Genomic DNA, 19608 nt, shown 5'->3' with positions numbered 1-19608 from the left:
CCTGGTGTTTAGGGAGTGTGAAAGAGCACGTGTCAGAATGGCGCGTGTCACAGTGCGCGTGCGGATGTCGTCGTGTTACGCGTCTCCATTGCGGCGGCAGCGTGGGCTGCGGGAGGCTTGTGTCTCCCGCCCACTTACCGGAGGCGGCGCGGGAACCACCCGGCCAGAGAGACTGCGAGTGACCGCGTGTGCGCGCGCCCCCGTGCGGGGGAGGGGCGCGCCGCGCTGGCAGCGCCGTGCGCAGGCGCAGAGCGCGAGAGCCTGGCCACCGCCGCCGCAGAGCGCCGGGGGCTGGAGCAGTGAACGAAAGAGGCCATGGCCGCCGCCGGCTGCTGAAGAGTTCGGCCCGCGAGCGCCTGCCGCCGCGTACGATGGTGACCGCACGGGTCGGGCCGCTGCCGCCGCCGCTGCCGCCGCCTCCCAAGACGCTGCATCCAAGGCCCGGCGCGGAGGAGCCGCCGCTGTGAGCCGCGCCGTCCCGGCCCCCGCCGCCGCCGCCGCCCGAGGAGAAGGGGAGGGCAGGCGAGAGAGCCGGGGAGTTGCGGAGTCCGTCTGTCCGCCGGCGGCGCTGCCCCGCGGGGAAGGAGGCCGCAGCCTGAGGTGACCGAGCCGTCCGCCCCGGCCGGCCCATTCCTATCCCGGTGCCCGGTCCGCATGCCACATCCTCTCTTACCCCCCTCCCCCTTCCCTCCTCCCTTCCCCCATCCAGTCGCCCGCTCAGTCCTCTTCTCCCCCTTCGCCCCTTCCCCCGTTCGCCTCCCTCCTCTTCTCCCAAGCTTCGGCAGCGTCCACATCCCCTTTTCACCCGCAGCGCCCCTCTCTCCCTCCCAACCGCCAGTCCCTCCCGCGGTCCTCCTGGCCCCCCCTTCGGCTGTCTCCGACTCTGCCCTCCCCTCCCGGGGCCCAGCTTAGAGCCCCTTTTCCCGGCTCCCGGGCCTTGTCCGCCGCGTTTCCACCCTCCACCCTCCTGAAGCTATCTCTCATCTCCCCCGGCATTCCTAAGATGCCCTCACTCTGAGCGCTCCCCCATCGCCTCCCCAGTACTCCATTTCGGGGTCTTTTCTAAGCCCCTTCCTGGGCTGCCCCTTTTCTTGCTGCTCCTTTCTTCCAGTTCCCACTCCCAACTTTCCTTCTTTTTCGTTTTTGCCCACTTTGCTCACAAGCTTCCCTCCCTCTTTTATTTCATCCTAGTCTTCTTCGGTTTACGCAGCCCCAAACTCAGCTTCTCCCCTTTTATTCGGTTTGAGGTTGTTTGGGGGTGCGGAAAGGCCTGCCAAGTCATTCTTCAAGTGGGGACCCATTTGCTCTGCATCTCATCTGTGTCAGTCCTTTTTTTACAGTAAAAGGGGTCCTCATCCCTTTTTGTCCCCATCGCTTCCTCTCTCGTTTGCCATCCTTTCTGCATCCCCCTCCACTTATGCTTCGACCAACCAAGGACCCCGAGACCCTTGCCCTCCTTCATCAGTGGGTCCCCTTTCTGTTCAGGGATGAAGAACTTCGCCCGTGTCTTTCTTCAGAATCTTTTTGGTGCGTGGCGCGGCGGAGCCAGCACCCTTGGCCAGACAGGAGGGGAGCTCCCTGGCACGGGCCTCTCTCCTGGCAGAGTTTTTGTGGACGTAATCCCTTAGCCCCGCGGCAGCGCCTGCTTTGCAGCGAGCTGGGTTGGGGTTACTATAGTTCAAACGCAACTGAGATCAGCAGGCGTGGGGGGCGGGGGAGGAGGTGCGGGGAGAGAGGAAGGGGGCTTTGCAGTGAGAAGGCATCAAAGATTAATGGATGGCTTTGCATCGCAGTCTCCAGTAAACAGGAAACTAGTTTGAAAGGAAAGGAGAGGGACTGTGTGTCTTTTTATTTTTTAAAATACGGACTGTGCAGTTCGGGTGAATCTTGAATCCTGCCCAAAGGATGAGCTGTCGGTGCTGCAGTCATGACCCAGGCTGAGCGCCCGATGACAGAGATAGCAGTTTTTATTTCCTCTGTCTGGCTGCTTAAGTTGAAGGATGGCCCTTGTATTCAGAGTGGACTCCCTATCTTTGTCGATTTGGAGATGACCAGAAACCACATAACTGCTAGTAGTTTATGTGGAAATCAGGTACATACAAAGTTAGCTAGCAATGAGTGGGAGTGGGGAGGACCAGCTATATTTAAAACGTGTGCAAATGCTTATGTAAGAAGTGCGTTCTTCTCCCTGGCATCTAAGTTTCTGGCTGAGTTTACTTACGATTGTAGGTTTTTGCTCTGCCCTCTGACATTTTCAGGGGTATGGACAGCCAGAAAAGCTGTCTTTCTGAAGATTGGCTTTAGCTGATGGTAGAATTTTGTTTTCTTTTTCAAATTGGATTGGACAAAGAAAGGGGATTGATGATGAATGATAGTTTTTCTTCTGTGCTGAGGGGAAAAGGTGTAAAAACTTTCGGCATTAAATTATCTAATACTGTACTGAATAATTTTAAATTGGATTATATGGCATTCTTTGTTTTGTCCAGGAGATGTGAATTCTGTTCATTTTTTGGGTAAGATAACATTTTCATTTCTTTTTCTCATTTAACATAATTCTTCAGCAGATGAGAAGAGCTATGACTTTAAAAACTTAGGTTTTTCATATTGTTGATGATTTGTTTGATTTCTTCATATTCAAACCCAAAATGTAGTGTTTTCAGGAAAGTGTAGAATGAGGCCCCCTGTGTGTCCTCACCACAAATGTGAAGGATGAACTGTGCAATGTTATACTTGTACAGGACATTCTTGTGTTTGTAAGTAGCAATTTGCTGCTTCCAAGCCTGGGAATGTCATTTAATGAAATCGTTAGGTCCTCTTTTTGGTTAGCTTTTGTTGAGCCTTTTTTTTTTGCCGTTATTGGAAAGAAAGGATGATTTTTTTTTTAAGCTGTTTTACTGTGTAAAGCATCTATGAGTCGCATTTAGTTTTCATTACTTTCTGAGATGGTGTGGTGGAGTGTTACTTTCCCAGTTCTTTTCACATTTCAAGGAGGAAATTTAAAAATCATGCACATTTGTGACCTCCTAGAGGGGTGGGATAGGGAGGGTGGGACAGAGACTAAAGAGGGAGGAGATATGGGGATATGTGTATACGTATAGCTGATTCACTTTGACATAAAGCAGAAACTGGTGCACCATTGTGGAGCACTTATATTCCAATAAAGATGTTAAAAAAAATCATGCACAGAAAGCAAAATGTACGTAACTGAACAAGGCAGGAAGTATCTTATATATTTGGCTTTAGAGAGCGTCAGGCCTTTGAATTTTCTTTGCCTTCAGCTCTTGTGCTTATTTTCGAGGCTTATTTGATATTGTTTTGGTTTTAAGAGAATTTTGAGCTCCCTCTGACTTAGAATATGCTCATTAGCACTAACAAATCTAAGAAAAAGGTAAATTAGGCTTGAACCAAACATGTTAGTGGTATAATAATCTCTTTACCCCAGTAGAGAAGGCTCCATTTTTATCTCATGTTTTTAAGTTAGTCATTTGGCACATGGGAGTGATTTCAGGTATCTGCAAGTAAGATATATTTCAACATTTTGTTTAGGACTTGGTTTAGTGTGTGGTGCTGGAATGTGGTGTATGGTGTTTATCTGTGATGGTCACCACCCTATCATGTGGCACTTCTGCTGTAGAAAGGTTCAAAATGTGGGGTTTTTTCCCCCTCATTTGTTTCCACAGCTCTTGTGGGTAACATTTTAAATTTGGTTTTCTATGTGTTAAATTTGTTTCCTCCATGTCCCTCCTTATACATGGCCAGTTTGCCAATGATGTACTGAAATATCACTCATATACAGAAATAAATGAAACATTTAGTAAGCAATATATTTGTTATTAAAGGGGGTATTTCGTTCTCTGCAGGCAGTAGAGTTTAGGGATCTGTCTTGGATGTTCTTCTGTATCAATAGCTTTAGGAACCCAAGATTTTCTTTTTATTCTTCTGTTTGTGAGGCAGGAGTAGTGGTAATTAAGAGGGAATGTATACCATTCTGATAATGGCCTTTTGTAATAGAAATATGGTCCTCTGTAAGAACTGGGAGATTTTTTTCCTTAGCATTTCATATTTTGATTTCTAATGCAAGATTGGTTTAAATTTTTTTCCTTACCCCTGTAAGAGCTACAATAAATAGTGAAAGTGGGCACAGTTAAAAATAACGAAAACATTAAAAACTTGTCAGATGAAGTAAATATGGACCACGAATATTTTAAATTTATGTATGTATGTATGTATTTATGGCTGCGTTGGCTCTTCGTTGCTGCGCGCGGGCTTTCTCTAGTTGCGGCGAGTGGGGTCTACTCTTTGTTGCGGTGCACAGGCTTCTCATTGCGGTGGCTTCTCTTGTTGCGGAGCATGGGGTCTAGGGCTGCGGGCTTCAGCAGTTGTGGCTTGCGGGCTCTAGAGCGCAGGCTCAGTGGCTGTGGCACGCAGGCTTAGTTGCTCCGGGGCATGTGGGATCTTCCCGGACCAGGGCTCGAACCTGTGTCCCCAGCATTGGCAGGTGGATTCTTAACCACTGCGCCACCAGCAAAGTCCTGGACCACAAATATTAACTCAGTAATTGTCTCTTCTTGTTGTTGTTGTTACTTACAAAAGCAGTAGTGATTTATATTGGATTGTAGAATATGGAAAAATACTTTTCCATTATAGAATAAAGCCTGTCAGTGATATTTTTACCTAGGTCCAGTCACACTGGTGACTGGTGGTTTGTGAGAAAAATCTATCATTTGTGTACTTTGAAATGAACTCCAAGAGTGCATTGAGTTATCAGTTTGACCACCAGAGTAAGTAGTTACTTTCTGTGTATTTCCTTAAGTCATCTAGATAGCTTAGGCACATTACACTACACTTTTTATCAAGAATTTATTTTTTCAAGTTGGCTGCTCCCCACCAAATAATACATGGGTATACTGAAACATTTGGCAAACAGAAGAAGATAGAGGGGAATAAAAATCACCCCAGGGCCACTGTTGAAAGGATGTTAATGTGAATATTTTGGTGTATTTCTTCCCAGAATATTTATTTTTTCTGAATAATATCATGAGCTTTGAGAAATTTAGGTTCCTAAATGGCATAATTTGTAATAAATGTTGATTAGAGATTTTATTTCTCAGTGCTTTTTTCTCCTTAGGACACAGCTATTTGGTTGTGATTCTCTCACAATATTATCTTTTTCTTATGTAGGAAAATTATTAAAGCAGTCTTGTTCTTTTAAAGTAATCAGAATTACAGTTCTTATTTATAAAAATGTTAATTCTGCATTATTGGTAGGATATACATAACATTTGGGTAGTGGGAGTAATATATAATAAATCAGTTTTTAAGTGATTGAAAAACTTATATTAATCGTTTGCTAAGTTGAGCTGCGTTTTTTTCCCCCTAGCTATCTGAGCTAGGAAGCTCTGAAAATTAGAGGGTGAAATGGAAATACTGACAAATATTTAACCATAGCATAGCAATCTGTCACTATAATTTTCTTCAGAAATCAATGTTTTCATTTGTCCTGTAATGTCTGAAATTACTGCCAAAGCTAGAAGTGTGTTTTGCTTTCTCAGCAAAGTTCTTAAAAGAATATTGTCAGAGCCAACAATCTAGAATTATCATTACTCCTAAAATTGTCCTTTACCACTTTAGTTTGTTCTGTTCTTGTCTATAATTCCTTGGATTAATTTGCAGCTGTATCATATAAAGCAGTATTACGCCAAATTGTCCTTTTAAATAGTAGATTGTCTGGGAGATCCTTCATTTCCTTCCTTTTTCTTCCTTCTCCCCATTCCACCACTACTAATCAACAGCTAAGCAAAGACACAGGCTGCAGACTCACAATGCCTGACTGCATGTTTGTGCCAGCATGTTTGTGTGTCAGGGGAAGAATTTAATGAGCTTTTTCCTACTTTGAAGGCAGATTGTGGGAATTTCAGACTAAGAGTTTAATTTTAATGATTCAGGGAAACAATATTGCAAATAATGTTATCTTTACCCATATCATGAGTTCTCTGAACTGTATCTATAACACATAAATTCAGTGCTTCAGTTTTGATTTTAAGTAATAAGGAAAGGGATAGACTACGAGAAGCTGTGTGCTAAATGTGCAATCATGAAATTCTTATTGAGTAATTTAGGCTTTTTCATGTAGCAACTATTTAAAATTTGCCCTCTTTTTTAAAAGCTGCATAAATCTCAAAGATTTTTATAGGAGTGAATTTTTCTTTTCTAGGTAATTGGACAAAGGTTACAGTATTCTTATAGGGTGTTTTGTTAAATGCCTAAATTTGGAATTTGGAGCTTTTTTTTTTGACCATGCCATGAAGTTTATGGGATTTATTTATTTATTTTTGGCTTCATTGGGTCTTCGTTGCTGTGCACAGTCTTTCTCTAGTTGCGGCGAGTGGGGGCTGCTCTTTGTTGTGTCGCGCGGGCTTCTCACTGTGGTGGCTTCTCTTGTTATGGAGCACAGGCTCTAGGAGCACGGGCTTCAGTAGTTGTGGTGCGCAGGGTCAGGAGTTGTGGCACACGGGCTTAGTTGATCTGTGGCATGTGGGATCTTCCTGGACCAGGGCTCAAACCCATGTCCCCTGCATTGGCAGGCGGATTCTTAACGACTGTGCCACCAGGGAAGCCCAGGAGCTTTTTATAAACACATTTTGAGGTCTGAACATTTCAGCAGAGTCTTAAAGTTGAGTAGACCTGAGAGAGTCCATGTGAAAACACAATAAAAAGCTTATTTCCTAAATATCTAGAAGTAGTAGATGTGTCTAAGGAGCTTTTTTTACATTGTAACATAGTTTTTGTGTAATATGTGAGAATCCATTAGATTGATAAGAGGATATCTGAAAGCTATTTGAGGTGACTTATTTTTATATATTGTATCTCCTGAATTTTAGGTCTGTTCCAAGAAAAAAACATGGCTGCAAAGGAGAAACTGGAGGCAATGTTAAATGTGGCCCTGCGGGTGCCAAGCATCATGCTGTTGGATGTCCTATACAGATGGGATGTCAGCTCCTTCTTCCAGCAGATCCAGAGGAGTAGCCTGAATAACAATCCTCTTTTCCAGTATAAGTATTTGGCTCTTAATATGCATTATGTAGGTAAGTGTCTACAGCATCTTTCTTAAGCTTCTAGTGAGCATTCTGATTTATTTTATGTCTTTGAATATTTTTAAATTTGGGTAAAATGAAGTCCTTTTACATTGAGATGACAGTAATATAGTCGATGAATATGAATCTTGTTTATAGTCTTATTTGTCTTACAACTGCACATGAATTATTAGGGGTAGAGGAAAACAGACAGTGTTGGATTTATTTTACTGTATGAAACTAGAAGGCAGAAGAAAACATTTTATTTTTTAATTAACTTTTTTCTTCTAGGTTTATAAGATATAATTGTTGTACATAGAAGAAAACATTTTAGATTTAATATGAATAAAATAAATAACAGGAAATACCTTTCCAGGCATTTGGCCTGTCCTAATTTGTCATTATTTTGGGATTTGGTAGTAATTCAGAAAGTAAGCTTTTTAAAATGCAGTATTTTTATTGTTCTAAAACATTAGTATCATTTGAAGATAAAGTATTCATTTCAGTTAAATGAAATATGGAAAATGATATTATAATATTAAAAAAGTAATCCTTGAAATATGATTGATATGATTTGGAGTTAGTGGTAGAAATAATGTGGAAAGAAATTAGAGTTAAAGGTTAAAGTAATTAAAGTCAAGAGATACAGGCAGGAAGCAGATAAAATCCATCTAGAATAAAAGTCATGATTCTTAATTTTTAGGTTAGTTTTTGTTTTATATGTAATAATAGCAACAATATATTTTCATTTAACGTTGCTGTTTTATAATTCAAGATGTGGTTTGAATGATGTACTGTAGTGGTTTTATTAATATTTTTATTATTAGAATTGTCTGTCAACAAGTATATCTTTTCAAAATTTTTGAAGGTTATCTTTATAAAATTGTTAAGGGTTGTCCTGTCTCTATGAGACTTATTTTTATCTATAAAAGAACTTTCTGCGTTTCAGAGCTTAGCCCTGAGAACCCCTTACAGCTCTAAGAGATTACCAAGTAAGCCATTGTGGGAAGGAGTATGGTATAGTAGAAAAGACAGTGCACGAGAGGCAGAACATCTGGGTACAATAAACTCATCTCTCTTAGTTGGCACTACCTTGGGAAAGTCTCTGAAATGAGAAGGTTCTTTTATGCTGCAAAACACTAATTCTCAGCCCTTTATTCAAGGCTTGTATGTTAGCCAATTTATGGAAAATAATTCCAGTCTGTAGTAGAAGAACAGTTGGGTACTTGGCTTGGAGTTTTAGCTTGATCAGCTAAAGTAATTTGTACTGTGGTTTTAAAAATGTGGTTATCGGGGCTTCCCTGGTGACGCAGTGGTTGAGAGTCTGCCTGCCGATGCAGGGGACACGGGTTCATGCCCCGGTACAGGAGGATCCCGCGTGCTATGGAGCGGCTGGGCCTGTGAGCCGTGGCCGCTGGGCCTGCGTGTCCCGAGCCTGTACTCCGCAATGGGAGAGGCCGCAGCGGTGAGAGGCCCGCATACCGCAAAAAAAAAAAAAAAAAAAAAGTGGTTATCATATGTATTATTTCTGAATAGATTGAAATATTTATTATAAAACAGCTGCCTAATAACCAGAAACATTAATTGCAGAAATTGTATGGGTCCTAGTACAGTTGCAGTTCATACTCACCAGCTTATAACTTTGGGAACTCAACTGAGCCTTCTTTTTTTTTTTTTTTTTTAAAAAAGAATTTATTATTTATTTATTTATTTTAAAATACAGTTTTATGCAAATAAAAACGAAGGACAGATCATTGGAATTTCTGCCCTCCTTAAGGAGAGACATCAATACTTGTACAAGCTTAGCCTCATTCAGATAGAATTTGGAGGCTTTCAATCGTCTTTTATTCTTATTTATTTATTTATTTTTTGTTGCTGCACGTGAGCTTTCCCTAATTGCGGGGAGCAGGGGCTACTCTTCCTTGCAATGCGTGGGCTTCTCATTGCGGTGGCTTCTTGTGTTGTGGAGCACAGGCTCTAGGTGCACAGGCTCAGTAGTTGTGGCACATGGGCTTAGTTGCTCCACGGCATGTGGGGTCTTCCTGGACCAGGGCTCGAACCCGTGTCCCCTGCATTGGCAGGCAGATTCTTAACCACTGCGCCACCAGGGAAGCCCCAATTGAGCCTCCTTAAATACACTTATTACATGCTATGGTGGAGTAAGCTCAGTGATTACATGAGTAGATATTCTCAGCTTGAACAGTTTTTTGGTTAGAGTAACCTCTGTGTCAGTATTATGTAGTGTTTATGTAATGTTCCAGTTTACAGAATTTCACCCTTAAATAAATTTTTTAAATTGGTAGTTTATGGTTCAAAAACCAAAAAGCATAAAAGGTACACAGTGAAAAGTGCCTTCCTCCTATCTCTGTTCTTCATCCACTAAGTTCTCACTTTGAGTCCCAACAAGTAGCTATTTTTATTTCCTTGTGTATAATTCTACAGATATTTTTATGCCTATATAAGTAAATATAAAGATATATTGATATATAAATGTAAATATAATATAGAAGTACAAATGTATATATTTCCCTTTTTAGTACAGATGATAGCATACTACTACTCTTCTGAAACTTTTAACTTAATGATGTATCACAGAGCCATAACTGCTGTTTTTAGATGTTTACTGTTTTTTTACGTTGACACTTTCTGTTCTGCCAAGTCTTAAGATTCTGATGAACTGTTGAGGCCTCACTCTCCCCCCAGCCCTCCACTTCTGTTTCATAGTGGCATAGTACCCTTGTATGGCTGTACCGTAATTTATTGAACGAATTACTTCATTGGAGGACGTTTTAGATAGCTTCTGTCTTGTGCTGTTTCGTTCAGTGTTGTACTAAATAATTTTGTATAGCCATCATTTCAACAAGTGCAAATATAGCCTTGGGATAAGTTATTAGAAGTGAAACTGCCGGGTTAAAGAGTATATATACATTTGTACTATTGATTGATACTGCTCTCCATAGGATTTTACTATTTTGTACCTCCACAAATAGTGGATGAGAGTTCCTGAAATCCTACATCCTTATCAAAACAGAGTTATCAAACTTTAGTATTTGGCTGCTCAGTAAGTGAAAAATGGTTGTTTTTTAATGTAGTATTAATTTGTCTTTCTCTAATGAGTGAGATTGAATTTATTCACATGTTTTAAAAAACGTGTATTTCCTCCTCCGAGAGTTGTCAGTACATGTCCCTTGCTCACTTTTCTATGGGTTTGTTAGCCTTTTCTTACCAATTTATGGAGTTTGGTATATATTAGGGAAATAAACCCTGTGTGATGAGTTGGAATTATATTTTCCAATTTCAGTTCTCTTGATTTTGCTTAAGATTTTTTTGACATGCAGACTTTGTTTTATGTGATTGAATTTATCATTTTTTTTCTATAGCTTTAGGATTTTGAATCAATAAAAAAAAGCCTTTTCTGTTTTTGAGTTTATAAAGAATTGTCATGTTTTATTGCATTATTTTTGTTTTTTCATTTTTTACATTTAAGTCTTTTGCTCCATTTAGAATTTATCTGCTTGTACAGTGTGTTTTATTCCATTTCTAAACTTTTTTTCTGTTTTTTTAGTTTCTTATTATTGAGGATTTAGATTATATTTTACTGTCTGATAGAATTAGCCTCTTCATTTTTCTTTATTTCCCTCTCTGAGTTTTTTGTTATTATTAGTTTTCTAAGGATTATCTAATAGTTTTCAGAATTATCTAATCTTGTTCCAAAAACAACCCTGTTGACCTCTTTGCTGAGATTGCAAACTATTAAAATTTTAAGTTAGGATGAAGAGAGAACTTAAGGATGCTAACTCTTCCTTAACACAGAGAGACTTGCTATGTTCAGATTTCTTCTGAGTCCTTCTGGAGTGTTTTAAAGTTTTCTTTATATAGGTCTTAGGCTTATTGTTAAGTTTGTTCCTAGGTATTTTATCTTTTTTGTTACTATTATGAGTTTTTTTTCCCCTTTATAGCCTCTAATTGTTTGTTATTAAGAGCTTAAAAATCAAGGTGGGCAGTGTTAATATTTGTGCTTATGGAGTATAATTGTACCTTTGAACTTAGAAGCTTTCCAGTGTTGGTTCTGTCTGAGAACAGCAAAGAAAAGTGACTGTCCAAATGTAATTGGTGGAATGTTAATTATAGAACTGTTTTGCAGCATATAAGATATAAAAAGGGGAATAGAAAAAATATTGAAAAGGAAGAAGGGGGCCATTTGGGAAAAGCCCTGAATACAGATGTTAGGTATTGTACTTAATTTGGTAGCTAATGATGGGTCCGTAAGGAATTTAGAGCAGGTGAGCTGCATCTTAAAATTGATTAGGCAGTGTTGTATAGGGTAATGGGTTGAGGAGGGGAGAAACTGGAGGTAAGAAGACCAGTTAGGATTGTAGGCAAGAGGTAATGAGAGCCAGAGCTAGCATGGTAGCAGTAGCAGAGGAAAGAGTGGATATGAGAATAGTTTTGTTGTAACCGCAGTCACTGAAATCAGTAGTGACCTAACAGGTAAAACCCAGACTTCATTCATATCCCTATTCTGCAGACCTTTCCATGTTTGTGAAGGTGCTGGCCACTTTCTCTTTCTTTAAAGTGTTCCTGGATTCTTCTAACTTATCGACCATTCCTTCTGAGTCTTTTGCTGTATTTGTCTCTTTGGACTTCTTTAGTCTTGATATTCCAGAACTTGTGTTTAATGTTCATCTTCTGTTGTTTGGGTGATTTCACGTAGTTTTGACGACAAATGTCTATCTACATTTTCACAGCTTTTTTGACCACCTTAGTCTATTCGGGTAGTGTTCCTCCTCTTCGATCCCATGGTATCCAGTTCATACCTCCACCATAGACAGCACTTACTGTACTGAATTCTAAGGGTCCATACGCTCATCTATCTTCCTAGCTAGATTGTTGACTCCTTTAAGGTAGGATTGCGGTTGTCTATTATCTCAGTATTCCCAGTACTTAGCTAGTGCCTGATGCCGAATAAGTGAATTTCTAACCACCGTCAGATATCTCCACCTAAATATTCTACAGACACCTCAGCTTATTACTGAACTCATCATCTTTACTTCAACTCAAACCTCTTCCTTCTTGTGTATTTCCTGTCTTAATAGCAGAGCCATCCTCTCAGTTATCTAAGCTAAAAACATCAGAACCGTCTTCACTTCCTTGTTCTCAACCACTCATCAGTAGATCACCACTAAGACCTATTTGAATATGCATCTCATTGCTGACCCTGCCAACTCTATATCCAAAGCTACTGTTTTATTCCATGTCCTCATTTTTCCCCCACTGATAAAATAATCCTTTAAATAGCAGAAATTTCTATATTTTGTTAGGAAGATTCATCAATGTTATTTTAAGCAGGTCATCATTTTTAAATACTGCTTTTTAATTATGCATTACTGTTGGGTTAGCTTCATCATCATCAATTTAGTTTGTTGTGTTCTGTTTGGATAATCCTATAGCAGGAATAGTGATGCATATTTGCATCAGCAGTAGTTTTGTATTTTTCAAATAATTAGATTATGTATACAGTTGACCCTTGAACTGTGCAGGTCCACTTATATGTGGATTTTTTCAGTAGATAGGTACTACAGTACTGCATGATCCACAGTTGGTTGAATCCGTGGATGTGGAACTGTGGATACGGTGGGCCAACTGTAAAGTTACACTCAGGTTTTCTACTGAAGAGGAGGGGGAGGGGTTGGTGCTCCTAACCCCGGCATTGTTCAAGGATCAACTGTTTATTGTAGTTCGGATGACTTATTCCTACTGCTCTTATATCAGCATAAGTATTCATAACCTCTCAAAAATCTTCTTGTGTGATATATTTTATTATCACAGAATTATTTTTTTACTGGAATGTGAAAATGGGGGTATAGGTGAGCCATAGCGTTTTTGTTGTTTTTTGTTCTGTTTTCTTACCTCACCTAAATGATATCTAAAAGGATCTGAGAACGTTAGCCCAGGCTAAGCTCCTTATTATCATTTTTTTAGTCTTTATACTGAGGCTTTAGCCACCAGTTCTATCAGCATCATCTCCCAGTACCCTCCCAATACTCTTTCTATTTACACCAGAATCTAGTCTAGCCTATAGAATTTACTGTCTCCTGAAAATATCCTTCATGCTTTCATGGCTTTTGGACCTGCTGTGTTCTTTTTTCTTAGAATGTTTCCCCCTTTTCTTAGCCTAGTAAAGATCCATTCATTCGTTGAGGTCCAGGTCAAACTTAATCACTTAACCATAGCCCTTCTAATTTTTAATAGAGCACCAGTAATGTATCATACTTATGTTCTTGTTTGTTTTTTCACTAGACTGTGAATCTTTTTTTTTTTTCCTTTGGATTTTCCATGTCTAGGAATGCATATGGATCATACTTTACATATAATAATGTTGGTTGAATGACTGAATAATTGAAAGAATGAATGAAATGTGTATGTTCAATCTAGAGGATTTGGCAGCTCATTTTATGAGATGTGCAGGAGAAGGGAAAGATAATATATGGAAAGGAAAATGATAGTTCATTAAAAGTCAAGAATTTAAGGAAACGTTTCATGCAATAGACATATTAGAAAATCCTTCAGCCACAAACGGTAAAAATGCTTGCTAAATATAACAGACATCCTTTTAAATACTTAAAAGGTCCTGTGAGATAGGGATTAACACAATTATTTGGGGGAAATTATTTTAAGAAGTGAAAAGCAAATAGAAATATGTATCTCTGGCTTCTGCTGGGTTGTTCTTGAAGTTAGGATGTGTGGGAAGTCTGTAGTCTCCAGCACCACTCCTGTTTCTTTAGCTTTAAGCATGATCGATTCAGCATGAGCGAGTCATTAGGTGCTAAGAAGGGACATCTGTGCCCTAATAAAGACTCATTCATAAGAGGAAAATAAACTAGGATCAGATTTTTGCAAGACATAGAATGTTACACTGAGAGGTTCAAAACTTTTGAAGGTTTTAGGGCAAGAGAGTTGTCTAAATGAAAGTGATAGTTTTGGGAATATTACCCTGGTAACAAAGCATAGGATGGATAAGGCTGGGAAGAGACAAAGAAAAATAGCAATTAGTATCAATAAATTATTACATCACAGAACGGATTAAGATGGGGCATAGGGACTGGAAAGGAGTGGTAACGTAAGAGATCTGTTGAGGAAGACTCAGTGGGACGGGGTGATAACAGGGGACTCAGGTTTGAATCAGAGTGAATGGGATGTAGGAGAGTGAAAGAGGGTGAGGTGAGCTAGCTTGTTGAGCCAGGAGGATGGGAGCTCAGTTTGTACTCATTGTATATGAGAACATTTAAATGGAGTAGATCTCAGGCATCATGAGCTACGAGATGTCTACTTAGAATAGGAAATGATTAAGGTTTTTTGCTTATGTAGTGGGTTCTCAGAACTATTGTTGTGTCATCTGGAATGGTATATTTGAAACAAGAAAACAGATTCTTTGAGCTAGATACTTTATTTAGAGAATAGAAGTTGTTCAGGAACTAAATTTTGTATGTTCACTTGAGAGGGTGAAAAGAAAGTAGAGAGGAGGATTTAGAGGGTAAAAGGAAATCCACGTCACAGAGCCAGAGAATAAGTTTTGAGGGTAATTGCTTCAGATGCTGGGACAAGGATTAAACTTGAGTCTTAGATTTGTCAAGTAGGTAATTGTTGACTTTCAAGTTTCTTTAGAGAAAAGAAAAGGGGATTTGTAGAGGATCTAAGGTTGTAAAGGGTAAAGAGGGAATAATAGTTAGAAAATAGAGGCTTTGGTACAGATAATTTATAACATTTGTCAGTGGAATGAGAAAAATAGGTAATAGGAAAAGGAGAAATCAGTGTGGAGAGAAGTTTTTCTTTAAGACTGGGGAGAAGAGCCCTGCACATCCTTTGAAAAGAGAGGTGAGGATGGTGTCAGGGGAATGATTGAAGATATAGGAGGTAGAGGGTCCTTCGGAGTTGGAAAAATAAAATCTGAGTCACACAGAAGGTGCAGTCATAGAGAGGGACAGTAAGACACTCAGTTCTTCTCGGACTAGAGAATGAGAGAAATGGCATAGAAGAAATAAGGAGACAAGGAAAGGTAGATGATGGAGTAATCCTCTTGTACCTTTGGGTGATATATGTGATTATAAAGTAGAAAAATCTACAAAGGAAGTGAAAAATGCTTTATATTTTTAATAGAAAAATCCATACTGATTTTGCTGTCCTAAACTTGCTTTGGTAGTGAAGTAAAAAACCTCAAAGTTGTTGAAACCTAATTGGGAAGTAATTTACTTCAAGCTCTTTTTATTATTGTAGTTAACTGGAAGACTAAATTAGAATCGAATTTTATTTATATCTCTCTTAACTTCTACTACAGGTTATATCTTAAGTGTTGTGCTACTAACCTTGCCCAGGCAGCATCTGGTTCAGCTTTACCTATATGTTTTGACTGCCCTGCTCCTCTATGCTGGACATCAAATCTCCAGGTAAGAATGTGAGCCATTTTTGAAATGTATGACTGAATTTAAAGTTTTCCTTTACCAGTAAAATACTTTTCATGAACACTGTTAAGAAACTGAGGCTTTGGTAGGTATCCAAAACATTTTTTTTTTGATACTTGTTTTCTAAATGAATATTATCCTACAGGATTAATAGCTGGGGTTATGTCTCAAAATTTTTTTCTGCTTTTACAAACAATCTTACTATGAAATGGACCTTAAGGGTATGTTTACAAAGATACCCATGAGCTTTTCTTTATTACCTGAGAAAAGAATATCCAAAGACAGGCTATAGGAACTATTTAACAATTACGGACTTCATTACTTTCATCATTTTAGGAAGTTGGTTTATGATGCATGAGTTATCAGCGTAAGGTGCAACCATGTATATAGTGGATGATTGATATAAATTATTTCATGAGGTTAATTGTATAGCTCAGAACTTCTGCCTCTTTAGAAGTATTGTCTGTTTGTCGGGCTTCCCTGGTGGCGCAGTGGTTGAGAGTCCGCCTGCCGATGCAGGGGACACGGGTTTGTGCCCCGGTCCGGGAAGATCCCACATGCTGCAGAGCGGCTGGGCCCGTGAGCCATGGCCACTGAGCCTGCGCGTCCGGAGCCTGTGCTCCGCAATGGGAGAGGCCACAACAGTGAGAGGCCCGCATAACGAAAAAAATAAAATAAAATAAAAAAATAGAAGTATTGTCTGTTTGTCTTGGTCTGCTGGTCCTAAATTTTAAGACTCTGGTCTGCCAATGAATATGAGCTTCTTACTTTGAAACAATATTAAAATTGTTAATATTGTTAACAGTAAATGTAATGGGGTAGAATAAGTTTTGTGGGTACAATATTTCTTTTGTTTTGATTGAAATGTATAACTAACAAAATGTACTCCCAATTCTAAGAAGAGTGGCAGTTACTTAGCATATATAACAAGATATAATTTTCTAGAGGTTTGAAACACAGATTTTGGTGTAGGTTTGAAATTTAATCTTAGAAATAGCATTTTTGTATTACTAGAACTGAATGGTTGACTTTTAAAAAACCTTTTTCCCCCTGATTATAAAATTATACTGTTCACTGTAGGCCGTTTTTGGGAAATAGAGAAAATTTAAAATTTAAAGGCAGTAGCAATCACCTGAAATTATACCCCCCTGAGATAGACCTGTTGAGATTCTGTTATTTCCTTCCAGTTTTTTTACTACCTTTCACTTTTCACCACTTCATTGGGTACAAGAGAGGGACGATTACTGACAGTCACTGACTCGTGGTCCCTCTTGCTGAAGCAGGACCTCCGTCTCCCTTATTTCATCTGGTTGTTTCCTGAGGTCCCCCAAGTATTTCCCAGAAACTCAGTCTTCTCACATCCCTCTCCTCTGTTCCTGTCTGGTGGATTTGCTCTGCTCAAAGTGGTACCTGGACGGTGGCGTCTTACTCCTTAACTTCTGCTGCTCTCCTTGCCCAGGGTGTGCTCTTGGATGCCAGGATTGCAAACTGTGGGGCTGTAAGGGCAGTGCTGCACGTTTGTAGCTGGCACAGTGCTTGAAATCAAGCTGCTTTACTCCAGGCTTTTCTAATGTCGTGGCACACAAGTATGTCCCTGTGTCTTAGCCTCCTTCACAGGAACAACTTGAGCCTTTTCCTACAGCATCTTTCTCCATAGAGCCCAGGCTAGGAGTCCAAGGGCCAGCACTGACTCAGACAACAGGATATCCTTCCCATTCCAGGACCACCAGCCCCAAACCCTGACGCAGTCTGTTCCTGTGGCCTTACCCAGACACTTCTGAACCCCAGCTGAAGCGGGAGACACTAACCTATCTTAATTTATTCGGTTTAGTGTGTAAAATGAGTGTTTGGGCACCTAAGGATGACATACTTTTGGAAGAATGGATGGGGATTGGATAGGTTCAAATCCATGTTTCTCATTTACTGCTCTATAACCTTAGTGTCACTTATCAGAAAGGTACATCTCAGTTTCTTCACCTGTAAAATGCTGATAATATTTTAAGGGGCTATTCTAAAGATTCACTAAGATTAAGCATGTAAAACTCTTAGCACAATTTCTGACACATCGTAAGTGCTCAGTGAATTTTAACTTTCTTATGTCTTGCTTTCATTATGCAGCGATGTTTTGTGAGCATTTTCCTGTGTTGTTAGTCTTTAAAAAATGATTTTTTTTCATGGCAGGGTATTCTGTGGTATAGCTATATAATGCTAGCTTTTTAGAGTTGATAGGATTTTGATGATTAATCAAAGAAATCTGAAAGTTGAAGGTAGAGCTATTAAAATTGTTATTTTTATGTTATTATAATTCATGGTGAAAGAACAGTGAACCAGCACTTTCCCCTTACGGTTTTTTTTGTTTCCATGAAGTTTAGTGATGTAGTGATGGCTAAAACCTTGTAGCTCTATTTTTATCTGCAGTATTATCATCCAGGCTTTTCTAGAGAGATCAAAATTCTGTTATGTAGGGTTAAAGGGGACCGTAACAGTGTCAGAGACAAAGAAAGCCTTTTTCTAACCATTTTTCTTTGCCAATTTCAGCGTTTTACTTTTAGTTTATAGGAATGTTTTTTCCAATATTTAAAGTTTGTTTTCATTATCAGAAAATTTATATTTATTTTAAACAGTAAAAAGAATTGTAATAAAATTTTACAGTGTGCAAAAACATTTCTTGTTTTTTATTTCATTTTGATCCTTCTTATAATCCTTTGAGATTTACAGATGAAAAAACTGAAATTGGCCAACATTTAGGAAGGCATGATCCCAGACTTTAACTTGAATCCAGGTTTTCGGATTCCTAGTTCAGTCCTGTTAGGGAAATAGCATGGTTAGTGGAAAGAAAATTAGTTTTAGAATCAGTAGGATATGAAGTAGTTTCCCTACTTAGTAAATATGTTACCCGGGCAAGTTGATTCTTCGAAACTGTAAAGTAAGACAATGCCTATCTTATGGAGTTAGTTTTGATGTTAAACTAACAAATTTCAAGTTATGGCATATTTTAGTATTTCTCTTTTTAGTCTAATTTATACTACATGGTACTATCTCAAAAAGATTAGCAAAGATGTGTTAATCCTTGAATTATTAATAAAATTCACGTTTAATAAATTTTGTCTTGAAGGTGTCTCATTTATAGACCATTAAGGCTGAATTTTTTAGTTTAAAAAGCATAAAGGTTCATATTTCATGTGGCAGCTTCCTAAACAAGTATCTTTTAAAAAAAATAACAGCTTTATTAAGATATAATTCACATACCTGTTTAAAGTGTACAGCTCAGTGGTTTTGAATGTGTTCACAGAACTGTGTAAATCATCACCCCAATCAATTTTAGAACATTTTTATCACTCCAGAAAGGAACCCTGTATCCATCGGCAGTCACTTCCAATTTCCTACCAATCCCTTTCCCCTAGCCCTATGCATGTCAGTCTTTTTTCTGTCTTTATGGATTGGCTTATTCTGGACATTTCATATACATTGAATTGTATAGTATGTGATCCTTTGTGCCTAGCTTCTTTCACTTAGCATGTTTTCAAGGTTCATCCATGTTGTAGCATGTATCAGTACTTCATTTTTCTGTCCAGATCATATTTTGTTGTATGAATATAACACATTTTGTTTATCCATTCATCCATTGATGGACATTTGAGTTGTTTCTGCTATTTGGCTGATACGAATAACACTATGAACATTTGTGGGTTTTGTGTAGGTGTCCATTTTGTGTGTGGGGGGTGCATATACCTTGGAGTGGAATTGCTGGATCATATAGGATCTGTGTTTAAACTTTTGGGGAACTACCAGACTATTTTCTAAAGTGGCTGCACTATTACATTTCCACCAGTAGCGTATGAGTGTTGCAGTTTCACCACATCCTTGCTAATACTTGTTGATATCTGTCTTTTTCAGTATAGCCATCATAGTAAGTGTGGAGTGATATTTCATTGAGCTTTTGATTTGCATTTCTCTGATGGCTAATGATGTTGAGCATGTTTTCATGTGTTCATTAACCATTTGTAAGTTTTCCTTGGAGAAATGTTTATTCAGATCCTTTGCCCATTATTTAATTGGGTTATTTGTCTTTTTTA

General features: G+C 39.1%; 1 protein-coding gene across 2 annotated transcripts in view; it reads left to right on the top strand.

The window, feature by feature from the left end:
• The first annotated feature begins 471 nt into the window (after positions 1 to 471).
• RNF145 (ring finger protein 145) overlaps positions 472 to 19608 on the top strand; it is a 63161-nt gene continuing 44024 nt past the window's right edge. For both annotated transcript variants that reach the window (XM_082623549.1, XM_082623550.1), the window contains exons 1-3: positions 472 to 600; positions 6882 to 7085; positions 15409 to 15517. In XM_082623549.1, coding sequence (XP_082479675.1) covers positions 6902 to 7085; positions 15409 to 15517 — 293 coding nt within the window. In that variant the 5' untranslated portion in view covers positions 472 to 600; positions 6882 to 6901. The remainder of the gene's footprint in view (positions 601 to 6881; positions 7086 to 15408; positions 15518 to 19608) is intronic.

The sequence above is a fragment of the Mesoplodon mirus genome (assembly GCF_964341445.2).
Source record: "Mesoplodon mirus genome assembly, chromosome: 5".
NCBI lineage: Eukaryota > Metazoa > Chordata > Mammalia > Artiodactyla > Ziphiidae > Mesoplodon > Mesoplodon mirus.
Note: the sequence above shows the minus strand (reverse complement) of the source record. Positions and strands in the feature narration are given on the sequence as shown.